General features: G+C 52.6%; 1 protein-coding gene across 3 annotated transcripts in view; it reads right to left on the bottom strand.

The window, feature by feature from the left end:
* Positions 1-21,691, bottom strand: part of SLC24A4 (solute carrier family 24 member 4) — a 171,633-nt gene that overhangs the window by 44,913 nt on the left and 105,029 nt on the right. For all 3 annotated transcript variants that reach the window (XM_045448281.1, XM_045448279.1, XM_045448280.1), the window contains exons 3-9: positions 13,177-13,253; positions 9,529-9,603; positions 6,574-6,658; positions 5,923-6,026; positions 5,024-5,098; positions 2,328-2,353; positions 676-729 (exon numbers count right to left, since the gene is read on the bottom strand). In XM_045448281.1, the coding sequence (XP_045304237.1) occupies positions 676-729; positions 2,328-2,353; positions 5,024-5,098; positions 5,923-6,026; positions 6,574-6,658; positions 9,529-9,603; positions 13,177-13,253 (496 nt within the window). The remainder of the gene's footprint in view (positions 1-675; positions 730-2,327; positions 2,354-5,023; positions 5,099-5,922; positions 6,027-6,573; positions 6,659-9,528; positions 9,604-13,176; positions 13,254-21,691) is intronic.

Here is a 21,691-nt window from a genome sequence, read left to right as displayed (position 1 = left end):
CGCAGAAGTGGAATCATCCAGTATTTGTCCTCCTGTGACTGGCTCCTCTCACTTAGCATGTTTTTAAGGCTCAACCACGTTGTCGCATCTCACACCATTTCCTCCCTTTTTTATGGCTGAATAATATTCCTCACGGGCAGTTCTGAGAGCACTCTGACCCAGGCAGCTTCAAAGGGCCGCAAAAGCATCGCACGACCTGGGACCCAGTGTCTGCATTTTCGTTGCTGTGAGTGGTGCCCCCAGAAGTTGTGCAAGGCAGCGGCCGTGACAGATGGCACCGGATAAAGCCTGGAGCAGAAGTGAGGCCGCCTGGCTCTTCAAAAAAGATAGCCATGTCTATGGCTATCAGGAGATTTACAGTGACGGCGGAAAAGAGCGGCCACTCGGGCACGGAGAAATCAGCACGGAGCAGGAAGAGGGCTTGCTTGCTACCTGTTTGCGAGCAGCCTCATCTGCAACCCACCAGCCGCGACTCCCCCGGCCCGGGTTTGCACAGCACCCCAAAACAGTATCTGAACACCTCACCCCCGAGGGGCATCCTCCAGAGAAGCGGGGCCGGCTGGAAGTCACAGGGAGGTCTATCAGTTAGTTTTGTCTGGGCTCTAACGAAAGGCCAGAGCAGGAAACGGAGTAAGGCGTCAGACTGCCCCGGAGAAGGAGACAGAAGGTACTTACTTCATGATCAGAATGTAAAACACGTACAAGATGATGAGCACCAGGCCTTCCCACCTCAAAGAGAGAAAGGAGACTGGTTAGGGCTGGGGAGGCCTGCAGCACTGAGGCCTGGGGGTGACTGGCAGAGGGGGGGGGGGAAGGGGGCAGGGCCGGAAGTCCTATGATCCTGCCTGGCCCCGGAGCCCGGCCCAGAACTCCGGCATCCAGGGGAGTCTTCCCCAGCCTGTCCTACAATCTGAAGCCCTCTTGGGGACACAGAAGGCTGACGGTGGGCTCTTCTCAACTACAGGGGGCCTGCAGAGCTCAGGCAGAGTCCCATCAGCTACGGAGAAAAAGGAGGGACCAGGGCCACCACATCGCAGGACTCACAGAGGAGAGTGACCATAGTCATGCTGATTTGATGCTTAAGAGACCCTATGCTCACCAGAGATTCTGACCAGGGACCAGAAAGGCTGTCGGTACAGAAGGGGCCCTAAGAACTGCCCGAAGAGAGGGGCCGGTACAGGAGCCTCCTGGGCTGAACACAGGGGCGGGGCGGGGGTCTTCGGGTATATACACCACTGCCGTCTAGCTGATGCAGCGCTCAACCCATGCATGGCGGGGATCTGTAGCTCAGATCACAAGCCTCTGAGGAGCCACACGCCTTAATCTGTTTGGTCATCTGACAGCTGCATGCCGAAGACCTACTATGTGCTAAGTATAAGATACGATTGGTTTGGAGCTCTTCCTCTACTGACAGAGCCCACAGACCAGCAGAGTCACAGAGAGATTTGTAGATGACCCCGCTGCCACCACCCTCGACCCCATCGAGGAAAAGGAGAGCCCAGATGAGGCGTGGCTTCCTGGCTCACATAGTGGGTTAGGAGCTGGGTGGGGGCCAAAAGCAGGCTTCTGTGGGCCCAGAGCACATGGCTGCTCACGTCAGCCAGCTGACTGTCCTCAGCCAGGCCTCCTGAGTACAGCCCCACAAATAAACACAGAGGATGTGGACTCTGAATCACTGTCATAAAGAGAACATGTCTATGGCTTATGAACGTATGATACACTCATGCCCTATAGGGCGAATACACCAATCTTTTCTTTAAACTTTCTGCTTTATGGATCTTAATTAAGGAGTCATTTCCTATCTCAAGGTCATAATGGTGAGTCCCTATATTTTATTCTATTTTGTTTAATTTTCCTTTTTACAGTGAGATCCTTAATTCATCTGGAATCTATTCCTGTATAAGGTGTGAGGGAGGGATCTGATGTGATTCTGTTCTGTATAGGGTTCCCAGTTTTGCCAGAAGCATCTGAGACCCTCTCCCTAACTCACTGTCTGTCTTTACAGCTGTCCTATTTCCCCAGCCAAGAAATGGGCCCATTACTGGGTTTTTGGTTCTGTATCCCATATTGGCCTACGCTTATCCCAGTGTAAAACACCACACTGTTTTCGTTACTTTAGCTTTAAATATATTTTGTTATTTGGCAGTGCAGGAACACTGAGGGATTCTTTGTCACTTTGAAAGAATAAAGGTGTGATTGCTTCAAACGACGCCCTTTTTGCAAGTTCAAAAGCTCATGTTTGTAAAAATAATTTCAAAAAAGATTCAATGAGCCCAATGAGGAAGAATACTACCAAAAAAGGAACAAGAAACAAACTTAAAACTTACCACACGATTTCTTCATCATATATGAACTGGAAGGCAAAAGAAACAAAGATTTATTCCAAAAGAACACACACAGGTCCCTACACACTCCGAGCTCACATATCATTGCCTTGTTATTTCTACACAAAGCTGGGCTCCTCTCTCCATTTCTGGGTTTCTCAACGGGAGGAGGTGACCTTAGACCTTAGTCGAAACCTAGACCACAAGATGCCAGATTATGCGGCTCAGCTCAGCCTCCCAAGAGCAACGGCCTGTGCTTCATGACGGTCCGAGTAGCTGTTGGGGCCAACCTGCCATCACTAAGGGCACAGCCTTGCTGGAATCAACACTCTTAAAAACTAAAAGGACACCTGTCTGTCTACCTACAAACCTATGTACGTACCTATCCAGGGGACTCGTGTGTATGGGAGGGAAGGGATATCGTTTTCTTAAAATAGAAAATTCTGAGGGCAAAGGACCCACTTGTGCTATTTGAAGGGAGGCCAGGGGTGATGGTGCGGTCATGATGATTTCTGAAGAGGCCACTGACATTGCCCAACAACTCCACCAAGCATCTGTGGCACAGACCCAGATGAATGACACCTCTGTGGTCCAGGGGAGGGATCCTGTGACCACCTTGGCCAGGCCCAGTGTGGACAGGCAGGAGGAGGGGCTGTGTCCACCAACTGATCTTGGAGACATAGGGTTCCCACACCAGATGCCAGAAGAAGCCAGGGGGCTGCTATCTGGACTTGGGCCCGTTGTGACCTTCTTCTGGTTGTCATGGCAGGCGTCACACACAGAAGCTGCTGTAGGGGCCACTTCTGAGAGAGTCATTCCTGGCCAGGCATCGCTGTGAGGCTCCCCAAACCCAAGGCTCCGAGGCAAGGGCACTCAACAGAGGAGTGCCCCGTGCCCTCCCTCGCCAGAACGTGAGAACACTTGTGGGGGATATTTTTAGTTTTTTACAACTCCATGAAAGGCTACTGGCATTTAGCCCAGGGTGCTGACCAGTCTAGAACCCGTGAGATATTTCTCTCAGAAGGGGTTTTCCACATTTGGCACACGTCCTATTTAAAAGGTCTTGCTAAACATTCAGGCAAACGGGGAAAACAAAACCAAACAAATCTGAGCCCAGAACTGAACTCTATTTTATAAATCAAAGTACTTATACTTTTTAAAATTACGTATTTAATAAATATTTAATTTTCTAGTGAGGTAGCTATCATGTAAATGGAGGGATGATTGTACTTGGGCTCCGCCCACGATTTCATCAGGAGTCATTCCTAATTTTGGAAAGTCACATTGTCAATGTCAGGAATGCTCGCGGGGTCTAAGGCTCCAGCCCAGCACGGCCTCAGTCTGTGCTGGTGGTTTCTGGGCTCAGAGATTTTTCCTTTATGGGACAACGGATTCCACCATTCAGTGCTGTAGTGTCTTTGTGCCCAGACATTTACACACTGAAGGATGTTTTCGTCTTTTATACTTTGAACATCACGTTGATTCTTTTCTACAACTGTGTATGTACAGGTCAATGATTTTTATCTGTAACTTTCATTTTGGGGGGTGTAGGAGGCTGGGGTCCCAGTAACCCCCTGCCTGACATTCACGCCACCCCTGGATATGTGGCCTGGACCCAGGGACTGGCTCCTCATAAAGAGAATATGGCGAAAGTGAGGAGCTGTCACCTCCAAGATTAGGTTATGGGCAGAACGGGCTTCCGCCCTGGTACCTTCTCGCCCTCCCTCTGAAGGAAGCCAGTTACCCTGTTGTGAGCTGTGCTGCGGAACAGCCAGCCAAGCGGGATCGGAGGCCTATCCACAGCCACGTGAGTGACCCCGAAAGTGGATCCTCCCCCAGGGGAGCCTCGTACCAGGGCCAACACCCGTGAGAAACCCTGAACCAGAGGGCTCGGTAAGCCACTCCCAGACTCTGATCCACAGACAACAAGAGTGATCAATACTTGCTATTTCAAGCTATTGACCTGGGGGGAGACTGGGTACCCAGCCACGGACAGTACGAGGGATGTGACTGTCCTTTCCAGGTGGCTCTAGGTGGTGTAAGGTTGAGAACTGTCTCTGGGGGGAGCACATTCCAGTCAATCTGGGCACACCACATGCACCTGCCCCCATGCCACCACTTGGATCGAAACAGCTCCCTTGTTGGATGGTGCACTCCTCAGCAGTAGCCGGTGTCCTGTGCCATGAAGGCACCCTGGCCCTCGGGGGACTGCGGGGATATCACCCCTCGCTTTCCACGCTACCAGACTCTAGAAATCACTGTTCCAGCTCTTCTGGCTTTTCTCCCTGGTGCCCCGGCTTCCCACTCTGCCTGCCCCCAGCCTGCTTCTCTCCCTCCTGCTCTGCAGTGAGCTGTGAACCCAGAAACTCTGATTCTCAGGAAACCCGGCGCTGCATGAGGATCCGAGGGCCCGATGAGCGAAGGGCTTGCACTTAACTGCGTGGACCGTGTGACCATGCTCTGACTTTTCCAAGGCCTTTTTGAATCCAAGGTGGGCCCGGGATGTGCTCCATCACCAAGGTGTCAGGTAGGAGGCTTTCAGGCAAGGGAGGCACAGCAGGGAGGGGACTGGTCACTTTGACTACAGTGAATGGTCAGCACAGCCCACAGTTGGGATGCCCTGGGTCCTCTGGTTATAGTGCCAGGGACAGAGATGGGCAGGGGTCATGTGCCTGCACAGGGGCAGGAAGGAAACTCACGGCAATGAGCACGATGACAGAGAGGGTGTAGTACACGGAGTCTCGGCACACGGCCCACCATGTCAGACGGACCACCTGCCAAGCAAAGGGCCGTCAGCGGCTAGTGGCTGGAGAGATGGGGGCGGTGGTGTGAGGGTGGCTTTCTCACCACCCCCAGACCCCCACAGGTGCAGGGACATGCCCAGGGAGCAACTCCTAACTGTGCCACCCGAAACCCATCTTTCCTGGCTGCTCAAGGCCACCCTGTAGTTTTCATTATATGTGGGGAACAGAACAGAAAGCATGGAATGTTTGTAAGTGAGGGCAAAGCTGCCCTCTGTTCCTCCAAGGTAACAGACATCTCAGGCTTCACAGCGGAAACCCAGGGTCAAGGCAGAGGCCAGAGGCACTTGCTTCCCCTGTGATTCTGGAACCTCCTGGTAGTAACTAGCTGCCCATCTCTACCTCCATTGGCCAGGCAGGGCCTAATCATGAGCCCAAGTCTCTGGGGTTGAGTCTAACGCCCACGTGGCCCTGAGGACCAGGGAGATGCTGATGGGGTACCAACCGCAGGCCAATGTCATGCTCCTTGCCAAGGAGGCCAAAGCAGGCTTCAGATATTTCCAGAATCTAGCTCAGGGTCAGGATTACAGGAGGCGCCTCTCAAAGATGTCCTGCTGTTGAATGAATGCTCACCCTTGGGCTGGCCAAGGGAGCAGACCCCGTCCCTGCTCTCAGATCCACTGAGGCTGGATGTGCAAGGAACGTCAGAGGCCACTTGTACACTTGAGGACCTGGGCTCGGAGGGGGAAGCCAACTTGCCTGCAGCCTCGGGCAATTCAGGGCACAACTAAGGTGAGGCCTCGGGTCCCCCCACTGCTGTCCCTTATGTCACTCTATAAAGGGAGAAAAACACCAACCTGCCCCGCAAATAATCCACAGACTCCAATGATACACAGGATGTTAAACACTGCAGAGCCCACAATGGTCCCAACCCCAACGTCTCCGTGGGTGATGAACACGCCTGGAAGGGAAAGGCAGAAATCCTCTTGTGCCTACACTTCCTCAGACCCAGGCTGCTGCAAGGCCCTTGTCCCCAACCCCATGGACTGAGGGACTGGTTCTAGGATGCCCATGATGCTGACAACGGCCAAACCAGAGAGGAGGAAGTGTCCCGAGGGACCACCTACTCCACTCCTCCCTGCTCCCCCCCACCTTTTTTCCCTTTTAACAGCTTTATTGAGAAATAATTCACATGCCATAAAACCCACCCATTCAAAGCGTAAGACCCAGCGTTTTGGTAGAGTTCCAGAATGGTGCAGCCAGCACACAATCTGATTTTAGAACACCTTCATCGCCCCCCAAAAGGAACCTTGTACCCATCAGCCCTTTGCTGTGGTGGTACCCACCACATGCCCCAGGGAACCACGAGTTTACTTTCTGTTTCCCTGGCTCTCCTGTTTTACAGATGAGAAAACAGAGGCTCGGAGCTGACGAATGTCCTCACTGGTCACGGCCCCAGACCGGGGCTCTCTCTAGATCCCACGTCCCCAGCTGGTGGGATTTCTTACCAATAACAGAGGCAAACAGCTCGGGCGTCGAGCTTCCCGCAGCCATGAAGGTGGCTCCGGCCACATCTTCACTCAGATGGAGTTTCTGAAACAGAAGCGACCGCGGACATTCAGGCTGTGAGGCGGGGAGAGCAGACACAGTCCCCGGATACTCTGGCAGCCGCAGAAAGCGTGGGAAAGCGGTGCTGTTGCCAGAGTCGAGCACCCTGCACCCTGAGCACACACGTCTCCTGCTACTCTGCTGGCCGCTCAACCCAGAGGCCCCCGTCCCCTTCTTCTGTCAGTTTCCGCTCGTTCCCCAAAGCCCCTGAACGAGGTCTCCTTGATGAAGCCTTTCCAGGTACAACACCCAGGACAGGTGGGAGGGTCCGGTCCTCCCATTAATGAAACACAAATCACACAGCGAAGGTCTGAGGTCTGTGAGCTTCCCTGCCCCACTGGCCGATGAGGGCACGGTCGGTCTTTTTCACCCACGGATCGCCAGTGCCTAAGAGAGAGGCTGGTACACAGCGGTGCTCAATGGGGAGCCACCTCCGATGCCCACACAGACCTCGGGTACCATGCGGACTGCGACGCATCGGGGCCGCGGAACCCGGAGGCCCCAGACACACAGCTTGGCTCCTGCATTCCAGAAGGCCTTCGCCGTGGCAGGCCCGATGCCCGGCTGGCCGCTGAGACAAACACCCAGGTACCCTACTCCCAGGGATAAGGGAGAATGAGGCGGGGCTGGAGCTCTGTTGAGACTCACTTTGCTTGGCAAGGCCGTGCTCCGGCCACAGAAGCCCATCCTCTGATTGGGAATGTGGTGCCGGGGACTTTAGATGCCAGGAGAAACCACCGAGATCCTGGGTGTCCCTGAACAGCACCTTTCTTTTTTTAAAGTTTATTTTTACTTATCTGGGTGAGAGAGAGCAAGCAGGGGAGGGGCAGAGAGGGAGAGACAGAATCCCAAGCAGGCTCCATACTGTTAGCACGGGGCCCGATGCAGGGCTCGAATTTACAAACTGTGAGATCGTGGCCTGAGCCTGAATCAAGAGCCAGTCGCTTAACTGACTGAGCCGTCGGGGCGCCCCTGCCTGAACACCACCTTGAAGGTGCCCACCCTGTGGTACTCAGAAGGCCTCTGGGCAGGGCTGGGTCTCCTCTGGCATCCACCTTCCAAAGCACCCTGGTCAGCCTGGGGCTCTGGAGTCCCTGAGGAACACAGAGTCTGGCACAACCTCCCTGCAGACCTTGCTGACCTTCTATAGAAGGGGTCCCTCAGAGGGGTCAGAGCTCTGGGCTTGACAGAAGCTGGGGCGTGGCACAATACTGACCTACCCGGGTGGAAACCCGGCCACCCTAACCTTGTCAGACAGGAAGGTTCCACAGAAGATGTTCTGCCATCAGAGCATCTCCAGTATCTTCTAGCAGGATACAAACTGTTCTGCCTTTGTCTCCTGGAACACTCTTCCCTGTCCTCTCTGCTTGGAGAAATCCTTCCCACTTCAGAAGTCTGGACCAAATACCACTTCCTCCATGAAGCCCTCCTAGGCTTCTCCCCGAAAGAGACATTCCCTCCCTCCTTTTGGCTCTTCAGTCCTTTGATGGCTCTTACTAGCCCCTTCCCTTGGTTTTTGCCTATAGGACCAAGACCATCCCGCTCATCCACCTCTGTGTCCTTACAGAGACAGGCAGCCTTGAGGGGCACCTCCACGGCACATGGTCCTGTGCCATTGGTCACCCATCTTCCACAGGCTTCTGCCACCCCCAGAATGGCAGGGGACCCCCCCATTGCTGGGGTCCCCAAGCTCTCGCACTAGTGAGTGCCCAGAGTGCACACTCTGTAAGGCCCAGCTGACTGGCTTTCCCGAGGGCCTCCTCCGAGGAAGCAGCAGGTGGCTTACCCACAGCACACTGCTCCAGGGGCCCTGAGGCGAGGCCTCCCACCCCGACACCCCCGGTGGCCATTTCCGGATTCTCTCCTTATGCTCCTTCTCTGGCTCAATTCGCTTACTGACCTGTGGCTCGTTCTGAGCGGGGTGAGAAGTGGAGTGGTGAGCAAGGGGGGGTGGGGGGAGGGGAGGCCTTTGCACACCCATGCCAGGCCACTCCCTCTTCAGGAGGCCCAAGTCAAAAAGTCCCTGTTCTGTGCCGAGCAGCAGGGAAGCACCTGTCCTAACAAGCTGTGTCCCCCGGCTGCCAATGTCACAACAAGGCGGCCTCAAGTAGCTGGGAGATCTCACACGGACGAAGTGAGCCAAAGCCCAGAGTCACCTGCACATAGTAGGTGCTGCAAACAGAGGTAATTTTCCTTCCCTGGCTGGAAGCCAAGAGTAAGGCAGAGCCGAGAAACACAGGAGACTTACAAACAAATTTCTTTGTAAGATTTCATTTTTAAGCAGTAACTACACCCAACATGGGGCTTGAACCCACAGCCCCGAGATCAAGAGTCACATGCTCTCCTGACTGAGCCAGCCAGGCGCCCCAGCACTGGAGTTTTTACGTGTGAGGCAAGAGACAAGGAAACCAAACCTTCACAGATACTGAAAGGGAAAAACGTCAGCCCGTGAACTCGGAACAAAGGGCCTTCCTCGCTCCGCCTCTGCATCTTCCCCAAAGACACAGATCCCTACCTGGTGCCTGCCACCCGCAGCTTGGTATGAGAAATGCTCCCTAACCAGACAGGCTTGGCTTCACGGCCAACAGCTCGCCATGCAGCCAGAGGCTCTGGGTGATGACCGCATGCCTCCTCTTCTGCCAAATCTGGGAGAAGACGCGCCCCCCCCCCGCCCCTCCTCTGGGGGTTCCAAAGCCAGGCTTTGCTGGGGCCACACTAAGCGTTTGGCCTGACCATCTTCACCACCAGAGTGCTCCCCACTCAGTCTGGCCCTGACACGTCCCATGTCCTTGGTAGCCCCAGCCCTCCACCCCCACCCTGGCTTTGCTGAGGGATCCCAAGTCCCTCCTGCGTACCTCGCAGATCTTCTCTAGAGACGGAACGAAGAAGTCGTCACACACTATGGCCAAGGCGTAGAACATGTACAGAGCCTGCGAAGGAAATGGGGGATCGTCAGCGAAGGCACCTACCGCCAAGGAGGCATGGCTGGGCATCCGTCATGCCCAGAGCCAGCCTGCCAAGGCGGAGGCACACACAGAGGAAGATTCTAGCACCACAGAGGCTGGCTCCGTCAACCCTCTCACGAGCAGATGGGGAAACTGAGCCCAAGGAGGGGAAATAATATGCTGGGCGGCAAAGGGGCCAAAAGCTCAGGCCACACGGCCTTGGGCTCCTTCCTCTGCTTTTTTTTTTAAATTTTTTTTTTCAACGTTTATTTATTTATTTTGGGACAGAGAGAGACAGAGCATGAACGGGGGAGGGGCAGAGAGAGAGGGAGACACAGAATCAGAAACAGGCTCCAGGCTCTGGGCCATCAGCCCAGAGCCCGACGCGGGGCTTGAACTCACAGACCGCAAGATCGTGACCTGGCTCCAGGCTCTGGGCCATCAGCCCAGAGCCCGACGCGGGGCTCGAACTCACGGACCGCGAGATCGTGACCTGGCTGAAGTCGGACGCTTAACCGACTGCGCCACCCAGGCGCCCCCCTTCCTCTGCTCTTAAAGCACCAGCTATCTCCCTGGCACTAGAGTATGGTCTCGAAATGCAAGATCTCACCCTTAGGGCCAAGGAGAGCATTTAGAATCACCCTTTTAAGAGTTTAAAATAATAATTATCCCAATTTTCCCCCTTCATTTTTGCTGAAGGCACCATTTTCTTCTTACCAGCTGGCCACCCCCTGCCGAAACGAGTGGCACTTTGAGAGCCAGCGGTACCTGGGATGCTACCTAATGTTGGCAGAGGTTCAAAGACACAAGCCACTCACACTGGGGGGTTCAAGGAACAAAAAGTCCAGATTCTAATGCTGATTCTGGGACTCAGTTGCCATGTGACTTTGGATAAGTCACATCTCCATGTCTCCATTTCTTCATCTGTTTAATGGCATAGTGAGAACAGATTGACAATTTTCACACGGTTTTATATACCGAACCCCTCCCTGCCCTGCCCATCCAACATGGTTTCCCTGAGCCTATCCTATGGGCCAGGCACTATTCCAGGCATCAGGGATACATGGTGAATCTGCCAGGAAATGCCTCTGCCTCCTGTAACTTACCTTAGCGGGGGACAAAGAGACAAAGTCTAACTGTTGGGGAAAGGCAAGTGCAAAGGTCCTGGGGCAGGAGTATGCTTGGTGCACCTGAGGAACAGCAAGGTCACTGATGCAGGTAGAACCCAGTGAGACGGAGATGGAAAACAGAGGATGTGAGGTTGGAGGGAGGGAAAGGCAAGGACCAGAGAGTCCGTGGACAGGTGGGACTTTATGCTAAATGCTAAGGGAAGCATTTCTTTCTTCAAAGACAAAGTGATATGGATGCTCTATTCACAAAAATGGGAAAGGCCGGGCTGCTTCAGCAAAAACAATTGTGAAGTTGCTGAAGTAGCACACTGATTAATGATGATTAAATCAACTGGAAGATCAGCTGTGGCCAAGGCCTCCAAGGCCTTATCTCCTGGAGCCCAGGTATGCTGTCCCTAGACCTAATTATCTTTGGGGGGGAAAGCAAAAAGAAACAAATACCGGGGGTATGGGTAAAGGAGAGAGACCCTGCTATAAAAATCTCAGGATACGGGCTTGGAATTCACCGCCCCCCACCCCCATAATTTCTCCCCAACATCATCTCCCAGGCAAAGGGTGATCTGTGGGACCCCAGCTCTCTTGATTCCCTCAGCAATACTCAAGAGAAAAGGAGGCCAAGAAGGCACCACACGGCCCAGGCCAGGAAATTCTGAGAAGCTTCCTAGTGTCGCAGACAACAACTGGCTCCAAAGCTTGAGCCTTTTCTCGCTCTAAAGAAGGGGTCAGCAAAGTGTTTCTTAAACGGCGAATATTTTAGTATCGACAGGCCACGGAGTCTCCATCGCAATGACTCTGCTGCATTAGAAGAGTACACGGAGTGGGTAGGGCTGAGTTCCAATAAAACTTGATTCACAAAAACAGGAGGGGGGCGCCTGGGTGGCGCAGTCGGTTAAGCGTCCGACTTCAGCCAGGTCACGATCTCGCTGTCCGTGAGTTCGAGCCCCGCGTCAGGCTCTGGGCTGATGGCTCAGAGCCTGGAGCCTGTTTCCGATTCTGTGTCTCCCTCTCTCTCTGCCCCTCCCCCGTTCATGCTCTGTCTCTCTCTGTCCCAAAAATAAATAAACATTGAAAAAAAAAAAAAAAAATGAAAAAAAAAAAAAAAAGAATTAAAAAAAAAAAAAAAAACAGGAGGTGGGCTGGATTTGGCCCTCCAGCCACAGTTTGGGAATGTCTGCTCTCCAGGGCTTCTGCAAAATTCCTGAGGTGTTCTCAGGTTCAGGAGAAAAGGCTTTGTGTCAGCAAATGCCAAGACCTTCATGGGGCAGAGCACCAGAACTACGGGACTAATTCGCCAAACCCACACCCTCTCAGTGAAAGGGGAGGGCGCAGGAGAGCCAGGGGAAGTGGGAAGATAATAACTGTCACAGAAATACCCAGGACTGTCATTCAATATACTGGGTGGGGTTTAGCAGCCACAGATAATCCAGAAATGACAGGAATGGCTGTGCCCTGAGAAAACTTTATTTACAAACACGGGCAGCGGCTGCAGGCTGTAGTTCGCCTACTCCCGTCACAGGAGAGCTGACTTTGACCTGTGGCTTAGGTTTGGACCCGCTGTTCCTCTTGGAATTGTTGTTTGAACTCCACCACTTGTCACCAAGGCGCATCTAAATACACCAAGGCGCATCTAAATCCAATTCTCCAGGAATTGGAGAAGTGCACCAAAGTTTTCAATTATAGATTTATGGCAGGGTGGTGAAATTGGGGGGGGGGGGGCGGGGAATCCCGGCAATCATGTATAGGGCGCTTTTTTTTTTTTTAATTTAGTGACTTTATTTTTTTTATTATATGAAATTTATTATCAAATTAGTTTCCATAAAACAGCCAGTGCTCATCCCAAAAGACGCCTATAGGGTGCTTCTTGACTCACATGCACGCGTGCTCACACGGCTGGGAAAGAGGCTGTCACTCCCTTTTTAAATTTTTTTTTTTCAACGTTTATTTATTTTTGGGACAGAGAGAGACAGAGCATGAACGGGGGAGGGGCAGAGAGAGAGGGAAACACAGAATCGGAAACAGGCTCCAGGCTCTGAGCCATCAGCCCAGAGCCTGACGCGGGGCTCGAACTCACGGACCGCGAGATCGTGACCTGGCTGAAGTCGGACGCTTAACCGACTGCGCCACCCAGGCGCCCCTGTCACTCCCTTTTTATAAAAGCAGAAGATGGGGCACAGGAAGACGGGACCTCGGGGTCACTTGCTGTGCAACCCCAAGCAAGCCACCTGACATCTTTAAGATTTCTTTTCATCTTCTTTTCTTTTTTCTGGCGGGGAGGGTTCAAATGGGTCCAGGATCCGTTCTCCGCGCGGGGCGCTTCCAAGGGTGGGACATCTTTGGCACGCCAGGGCTCTGCTGTGCTCTGCACACAGGCGTCACCTGCCGGAGGTTTAGGAACATCCCAGCCCCTCCCCCCCACGCGGCCACTTACTCCGAGGATGTGCAGCAGGACGGCTCCGTGCTGTCGCTCCTTATTGGAGAACAGGTCTGTGGGGAACTCATGAATCGCTGCAAGACAAGGGGACAGAGTGTTAGTGTTAGTCTCAGTCTCGGTGGGCCTCCCGATGGGACGGCCGCCCTTGCAGTCTGAGTCTGGAACTGCAGAGTCTGTTGGTCCGGGAACCGCCCCGGGAGGGGGCCAGCCGGCTGCTTCTCCTTAGGCCATGGCAGACCTGTGCTCTTCAGTAAACGTTGCTGAACACGAATTACCCACAGACATCCTAGAAACTCGAGGTGATCAAGCTTACCACACCCCTCACAGTTTTCTGACGTAGGAAACACTTCCCGCCCACGAGGATGGCAAAGACAAATAACAACAAATGCTGGCAAGGACGTGGGGATACCGGAGCCCTCGTAACTGCTGGTGGGAGAGTAAAATGGGACAGCGCTGTGGGGAAACAGTCTGGCAGGTCCTCAAAACGTTAGACTGAAGAGTTGCCACAGGGCCCAGGGAGTCGACTCCCAAGTATCTGCCCAAAGGAAAACACGTCCACACAAAACTTGCACACGAGTGCTCATGGCAGTGTGATTCATGATCGCCTCGAAGTGGAAACACCCCAAAGAGCCACCAGTGAATGAACGGATAAATAAAGCGTGGTCCATCCAACGGAATAGTATTTGGCACTAAAAAGGAAGGAAGCAAAGGGGCGCCTAGGTGGCTCCGTCGGTTAAGCGTCCGACTTCGGCTCAGGTCATGATCTCACGGTTTGTGGGTTCGAGCCCCGCGCCGGGCCCTGTGCTGACATCTCGGAGCCCGGGGCCTGCTTGTCATTCTGTGTCTCCCTCTCTCTCTGCCCCTCCCCACTTGTGCTGTCTCTCTCTCTCAAAAATAAATAATAAACAATAAAAAAATTTTAAAAAGAAAGGAAGTACTGATAGATGATGGAAGAACCATCCAGGAAGAACCTGGAAGAACCCTGAAAATGGTACACTACGTGAAAGAAGCCAGTCACACAAGACCACATGTTGTAAGATTCCATTAATATAAAATGGCCGGAATAGGTAAATCTGTTTGGTAGATTTGTGGTTGATTAGGACTGGGAGGTATGAGGGCTTGGGGGGTAACAGTTAAGGTGGGCAGGGTTTCTATCTGGGTTAGTGAAAGTGTTCTAAAATTGTGGTGATGCTTGCATAATTATGAATATGCTTAAGAGCCACTAAAGTGTGTAACTTTAAATAGATGGATTGTATGGTATGTGAGTTAAATAAATAAAGCTGTTACTGTGGCAAACTTCAAACTTGCTGTCCCAGGATTCTGGGATATCACCCGTTGCCACAGTCAGATCAGAATTGAGAAGCAGGCTTATTCCCTCACTCTGGAGTCATTTCTGGTCCCCCGCCTGCCCCCCAGAGTTCAGGGACACGTGTTCTCCTGCAAAGCCCTTTCAGCTTGTCCAAAGCTCACTGGTCCCTCTTCTCCACCTCTCTGACCACCCATGACAGATCTGTCACTCCAAATGGGGAAGCCAAGATCCCAAAGAGGTCAGATGACATCGGCTGGGTTGGGGATGGCAGTGCTGGCAGGACAAACCCCTGTCCCCACCCGCCCCCCTCCCCCATGCTGTGGACTCTCTCTGTGGAGCCACACACACAGGGAAAATCATCAATGGGAGTGAGGCTCCAGGTAAGTCTTGGGGCATGACCCCAGGCTGAGGTGTAGCAAGGTAGGGATGAGGTCTGAGAGCATTGGCCCCTGTCCCCTCATCCCCTGGACCCCTCCGCCACCAGGTGCTTCCACTGGCATACCGCCATCTTGGATCATTGGGTACCAGGTCACAGCCCCTCCTTTGTCCCCAAGAATACCCTGCTGGGGTGGGTACCACCACTCCTGTTACAGGCTCTCATCATCCTTGGATGGTGGTAGGTGGCCCTGTGATGTGCAGAGCCTTCTGCATCAGAAACCAAGCACTTGGCTTTGGGGTATCACCCTTGACATTCCCAAAGGATCTGGGCCACTCGTTTGCTTCTTGGGCCTCAGAAAGTTCACAGATAATTAAGGAATAATTCCTTCTCACCCTACCTGCCCATTCAAGATGACCAATAGATAACTACATTGTGAATGTCATTTCTACAAGTCTTCTGTCAGACACTCCCACACCCCCACGTCTCCATCACATCCAGCTAGACTGGAAGCTCCGGGAAGGCAGGGCTCCACACTGCCCCGTATTACATTCTCAGGGCCTTAGCCAGGCCTGGCACACAGCAAATTCCCAAAACACTTTAACAGTCAACTGAATAAGGGTGCTGGGGGTGGGGGGTGCGGCTCAGTTGGTGAAGCATCCGACTTGGGCTCAGTTCAAGACCTCGCGGTCCGTGAGTTCACGCTCTGTGTCCAGCTCAGGGCCTGGAGCCTGTTTCGGATTCTCTCTCTGCCCTTCCCCACTCGTGCTCGGTCTCCGTCTCTCTCAAAAATAAACATTAGGGGAGCCTGGGTGGCTCAGTCGGTTAAGCATCTGACTTCGGCTCAGGTCATGATCTCACGGTCCGTGAGTTCGAGCCCCGCATTGGGCTCTGTGCTGACAGCTCAGAGCCTGGAGCCTGCTTCACATTATTCTGTGTCTCCTTCTCTCTCTGACCCTCCCCCGTTCATGCTCTGTCCCTCTCTGTCTCAAAAATAAATAAACATTTAAAAAATTTTAAAAAATAAACATTAAAAAAATTAAAGTCAACTGAATAAAAAACAGTAAACTACTAACAACCCATATTCTCTTATCCTACTAGAATGCTTTCATTACCCTTACAGACCCCTTGAACACTTAGAATGACAGCTGGTTCATAGCGGGTGCTCAATAAATGCTTGTAAATATACTCTCTAGGACAAAAATCTCTTCTCTGGAAATATAATTTGGCCCTAAGCTCTGAAAATGATGACTTCTCCCTTATATGGAAAATCTTCTGTTTTTTAAGATCAGATTCTCCCACAAGACATGGAAAACATCAGCTCCCCAGACACCCAGAAAATGTTCCCACTTTAAAACAAGCAGCATTTAATGAAAGATGGATTCTTTCTCTTCTCTGGGGTATTTTTCCTTCTGTAATCTAAATTCTTTAATAAAACTGCTGCTGTCATTTCAAGGGCAGGGGTCTGCTTCAAGGTCTGTCGGCTCAGAGATGATAATTATAAAGGAAGGCGCTCAGCATTCCTGCGGCCAGGGCCTTGTTTCCAGGAGAAACGTAACAGCCCAGGATATTTTGGTGCAGATCAATGGACATTTCTGCGCCGAACATTCGACACTGTTCCTGATTCTCCAAATCTGCATTCAGAGAGCTAGTGATTTATTCAATCCTGGGAATTCTTTGAAAATTAGAATAAAGTAACGCGTCTTTCTGCCGTGAGGATGTATCAGCTGGGCTCCGGGAGGGGGGAGATATGGATTATAAATGGCTTTGTCCTTGGTAGGAACAGGCTTCTATTGGTTCAGCCACAGCCTCTTGCTCTGCGACCCCCTGCGTAGGCTGGAGGGCTGCGGGGGGAGGGGGGGACATTCCATCCATGCCTTAACTTTTCCAGCAAAGATGGGGTAACCAGCACACCTACCAGCTGCTAATGACCCATTGCCCTCTGCACCCACCCAAGTCTCCTGGACACACCATGAACTCATGAGGCAGGCCCTGTAGCCATGAATGTCCCTGTTTTCCAGATGAGGCTCAGAGGGGGCAGTGAGCAGCTTGGGGACCCCAGCCACATAAGCCAGGATGCACAGCGGGACCCTGAGCTCCTTGTCTAGGATTAAGGGCTGCCTCTAACCCAGACGGGAGATCCCACTGTAAAGGGGGTTGGAAGACCTGAATGGGAGTTCTGATGCAACTGCCCACAAGCTTGTGGGGCCCCGGCTGCGTCCGTCCCTCTATTTCTTCAGGAGCCATCTGCTGCCATGCAAAGTGGTGGAACACTCACTGCTACTATGTGGTTAGGAGCAGGCAGATGGCCACCCTGCCCTCTCCAGTCGGCAGCTGGTAGCTGGGACCAGTCCACTTCTCAGTTCAGGAATCGAAGCTTCTAGAAACTGGCGTCTGGGCAGCAGACCACGGAGCAGGCACAGCAGGTACCTGTCCATCCCACCTCCATCTCGAACAGCAGGAACTTTAAACCACAGACAGCCTATGCACCTGCTCAGGGCACTGTCTTTAGAAGCAGATGACAGGTTTCAGGAAAGGCCTCTGCCCCTTTCCTATTACTCTCATGACCTTGGCAAGTTGCTTAACACCTCAGGGACTGTCCCCTCACCTGTAAGTGGTGATCACCATGCCCACCAGGCTGCGGTAAGGGTTAAGGGATCCAGACAACTCTGCACAGCACTCCGTGTCATTCAGAACGGTTACCTTACAGACTCCACACTTGATACAAGTCTGCCCCCACCCCCGTTCCAGACAACGAGCCTTGGGTTTGTGAAAGCAAAAGGGAGGACAAAACCAGCTTAGTGGGGAAGAGCAAGAGACCGTGGAGATCAGACCCGGCCACGTCGGGGTCTGGACGCTGCTGCTACTTAATCCTGGCTTCCTGAGAAAAACTCCTCTCCTGGCCTTGCTGGGATCAGGAGCCCCTGGGCCACGTGCAAGGGTGCGGCGATGCTTGCAATGTCTGCAAGGGGCCGAGCCGCCCCGTCTGCTCAAATCCCCACCAGGGAGGACGGAGGAATCAAGAGGGCAGGTGCATGCAGCTTTTGAGGCCATGCCTAAGCCTTTAAGCTGCAGAAATCCGGCAGCGGTGGGTGTGGGGGAAAAGATATGCCTTCAGGTGGAGCTGAGCTCAGGAAACCAGGGATGATCCCAGCACCCTGACACCTGTGGACGGGGGTTGGGGGAACCCGGGGCGAGAGGAAGGGAGGGAAAGCGGCCGGAGACCCAGCAACCACTGCCCACCTCCCTTTTAGGATTCTTTCCTTTGAACTTGGATGCCCAGAGCCGGCTTCTCCATCACTCTAGGTTCTGAACACACCCCTCTCCGCTGGGTCCAGGGCGGGTGGGAGCTGGGGAGAGGTCTTTCCTGCCAGGTGCCTTCCTGAACATCAGAGGGAAAACTTTAAGAACCCTGGGGACAAAAGCCTCTGCCACCCTCCCCTCCACCACCAGCGACCTAACACCTTATAAATGAGACCCCTAGGCACACCTGACCTTCTCTGTGGACAAGCTCACACGGATAATGCCATTCTATTTCAGGAACCCTGAGTTCATGTTACCCCTTCAAGGCTCCGTACTTTTGCCAACAGCGCTGCTAGTTTTCAAAATGTATTAATTTGTTCAAGCATTTGCTGAGCACCCTCGGTAGATGTCAGGCCTTCTGGGCATGCGCAGACGGGATCCTGATGCATCTGTGAGCATCCGCAGGCCTGGCATTTTTTTCATCCTGGAGCGTGATTGGACTTTCAGAGAAAGGCAAAGTTATCCAGAAAGCGGTAGGTTATCAAGATGGCAGACGCCCTGCTCCTGAAAGAGCCCAATATGAATTTCTTGAGCATTTACTGTGTGCGGGACACAAGCATTTACTACGAGCATCCCAGACGTGCCCTTGAGGGGCTGGCGCAAGTTAGACAAGTAGACAAAAGACTGAGAGATGACGAGGAGCTTGCAAGAATGACGGGGAGCGAACCAAGCCAGGGTTGGGGAGGGGGTTACTGATGCGAGCGGGGAGGGGGAACACAAGCCCATGGAGAGAGTGGCGCCCACATCAAGTTTCGAAGGCTGCATTACAAACTTCTCAAAGCCCTCTCATCTGTCACATCAGTCCTGAGAAGACCGTCACCCCCATTTTCTTGATGACAAAACAGAGGTTCTGAAAAGCTAAACGAGGCGCCTGTGGTCACGCAACCAAGGTTTGGCACAAGCGAGGACAGGGGGACACAGGCTGGGAGCCCAACCGACACCAGTCTCTCCATCAGAGCATTCTGCCCACAACAGGTGCACATCTGAGAAGTCGAGTCACCTTTACCCAAGGACAGGCTCCGTACCCCTGCAAGCTCTGAGGACCACAGCCAGAAGTCACATTCCTAAAAACAGGACCACACACATGTTACAGGTCCGTTCCGATGACAGTCCGCGAGCCGCCCATGCAGAGGTCTTGTCCGTCACTCCATGGATCTACGGAAACCCGTCACTCATCTTTCTCAACATACTTGAAACGTTTAATAAAACTGACCACGCCCTACTTATGATGTATGAACATATGAATGATCTATCCACCCACCCACATTACATACAGAATTCATTCTTTGGGGTGTGCATTTCTACGGGTCTTGGGACATCCACCACCACGCCCCGAGACAGCAGAGTTCCATCATCCCCCAAATTCCCTCGTGCTGCCTTTTTGTAGTCAAACCCTCCTCTGCACCCCAACTCCTGGCAGCTACTGGTGTCTCCTTTTCCCATAGACTGCCTTTCCTAGAATGTTCTGTCAGTGGAATCATACAACATGCAGCCTTTCTTTTGGCTTCTTTCACCCCTTCTGGTCTTGCTTCTTTTACTTGGCAAAATGTACCAGGATCCACCCACATTGCTGTGTGATCCCACCTTCACACGATGCTCTCACTTCGTTTCTTTGACACCCCCCCTCCCCCGCTTGCACAGTGTCCTTCAGAAGCCCCTCCTTTGTGGGACCCCAAATACTGTGGTTCTCAGGGCTCTGCCCAAGCCCTCTTCTCCATCTACGCACTCTCCCCAGGTGGCCTTGGCCTTGAATTCCTAATCTCTGCAGACATCTCCCAAATCCCAACCTTTGCTGAGCTCGAGACCCAACATACCCAGGTACCAACCGGTCATCACACCTTAGCCATCCTATAAGTACCTTAAACTGTCCCCGGTGAGTGGCCCACCATCCATGTTGCTCTGCACGCAAGAAATCCCGGCACTGTCCCTGATGACCTCCTCCTCCCCCACGCCCTGTGATGGGTGGACAGGGCCAAGGGCACCCAGCTTCCATTTCAACTTCCTTCCACGAACCTTCCTGTCAGGGACGCTAGACAGCGCACAGGCTGTGCACTGCACAGTCACACGTTCGCACGTACCGGCCCTATTTCCTGTCCTGTGGAGTCTGGACGACCTTAAAGCTAAGCGTTCTGAAGGAGAAGCAGGTTCTGCCAAGCCAGGGGGTTCAGAGGGAAGAAAAGACGCAGAGGGGTTCTTCCTCCGGAGACCAAGGTTATAAAGCCCATGTGTTGAGAGGCTCTCCTGGCAACAGCACCCACTTCCGTATTCCCCCACAGGACGTCTCTGAACTTGATCATCCCACTTCCAACTCCTGTTCCTTTAGCCTTTCTTGCAACTTTGTAAACACATAATTCCCTGAATTCCTTTCTGTTTAAAAATATGGAGAATGGCTTCTATTTCCTGCACTGAACACTGACTGACACTCTGTCCTACTATTTTTTTCAAGTTTATTTATTTCGACAGGGAGAGAGAGAATGAATGAATGAATGAATGAATGAATGAATGAATGAATGAATCCCAAGCAGGCTGTGCAATGTCAACGCAGAGCCTGACACAGGGCTCCATCTCATGACCCTGGGACCATGACCTGAGTTGAGATCCAGAGTTGGATACCTAACCGACTGAGCCATGCAGGTGCTCCATACTCTGCCCTCCTTTAGCCAATGCTCCTTAGGGTCCTGGCCATCTTACTTCCTAACCAGCTTGAGTTCACCCACCTCTCCGTCTCCACCAACCTCTCCCGATGTGCCCCTTTCTGTGTTCCACACAGAGCCAGACCAGTTCCTCCACATGTGCATATGGCCTGAAACCCTTCTGTGGTTTCCAATTGCTCTTAGGATAAATGCCCAAACCCACATGGTGTGGCCCGGACAATCTCTCGTCTTCTCAAGCCACCTGCCCTCCCACACTGGCTCTGCTCAGGCTTCACCGCTCAAGCCTGTGAGCTGTTGGATCCTGGCACGAGGTGGATGTTCAGGACACGTCCACGGAGTGAATACGTGTCTGGCTTTCCACCTCCCTTCGGACACAAACCCAAGAGCTGCTAGAATGAGCTCTGCCCCAAGGATATCTAGGAGACAGGCTGGCTGGCCCTGCTTTCTCGGCTCTGGGCTTCCAAAGTGCTGCTTGGATGCTGAACCATGACCTTGCCCAGAAGGAAAGTGCTGGACGGAGATGTGCTTCCATTAGATGCTGATCCTTCCCCGACCTTTCAATTAGTCGATTCTCTTTAGGGAATATAAACCGTGAATTGAATTTTTCAAAACAGAAAAAAATTGCCTCAAAACACGCCATTCTCTCTCTGCTTTCTACCTTAGTTAAAAATAGCCCCACGTTCTAAGCCCTGACGTTTATTCTGAAACTATGCAAGTGAGACCGTAAGGCTGGAGAGTAATTTAAATAGCTTCAAACTTCCATCATTTCAACTTGTGTGTTTTAGAAACCACCCAAGTGCCAGAAACCAAAAGCAAAAAGAAAAAAAAATCGTGATTTTCCCCCAATTCTATGGTTTAAAATAACTTCGC

The sequence above is a fragment of the Leopardus geoffroyi genome, chromosome B3, assembly GCF_018350155.1.
Source record: "Leopardus geoffroyi isolate Oge1 chromosome B3, O.geoffroyi_Oge1_pat1.0, whole genome shotgun sequence".
NCBI lineage: Eukaryota > Metazoa > Chordata > Mammalia > Carnivora > Felidae > Leopardus > Leopardus geoffroyi.
The sequence above is the reverse complement of the archived record's forward strand: the minus strand, read 5'-3'. Positions and strand labels throughout refer to the sequence as shown.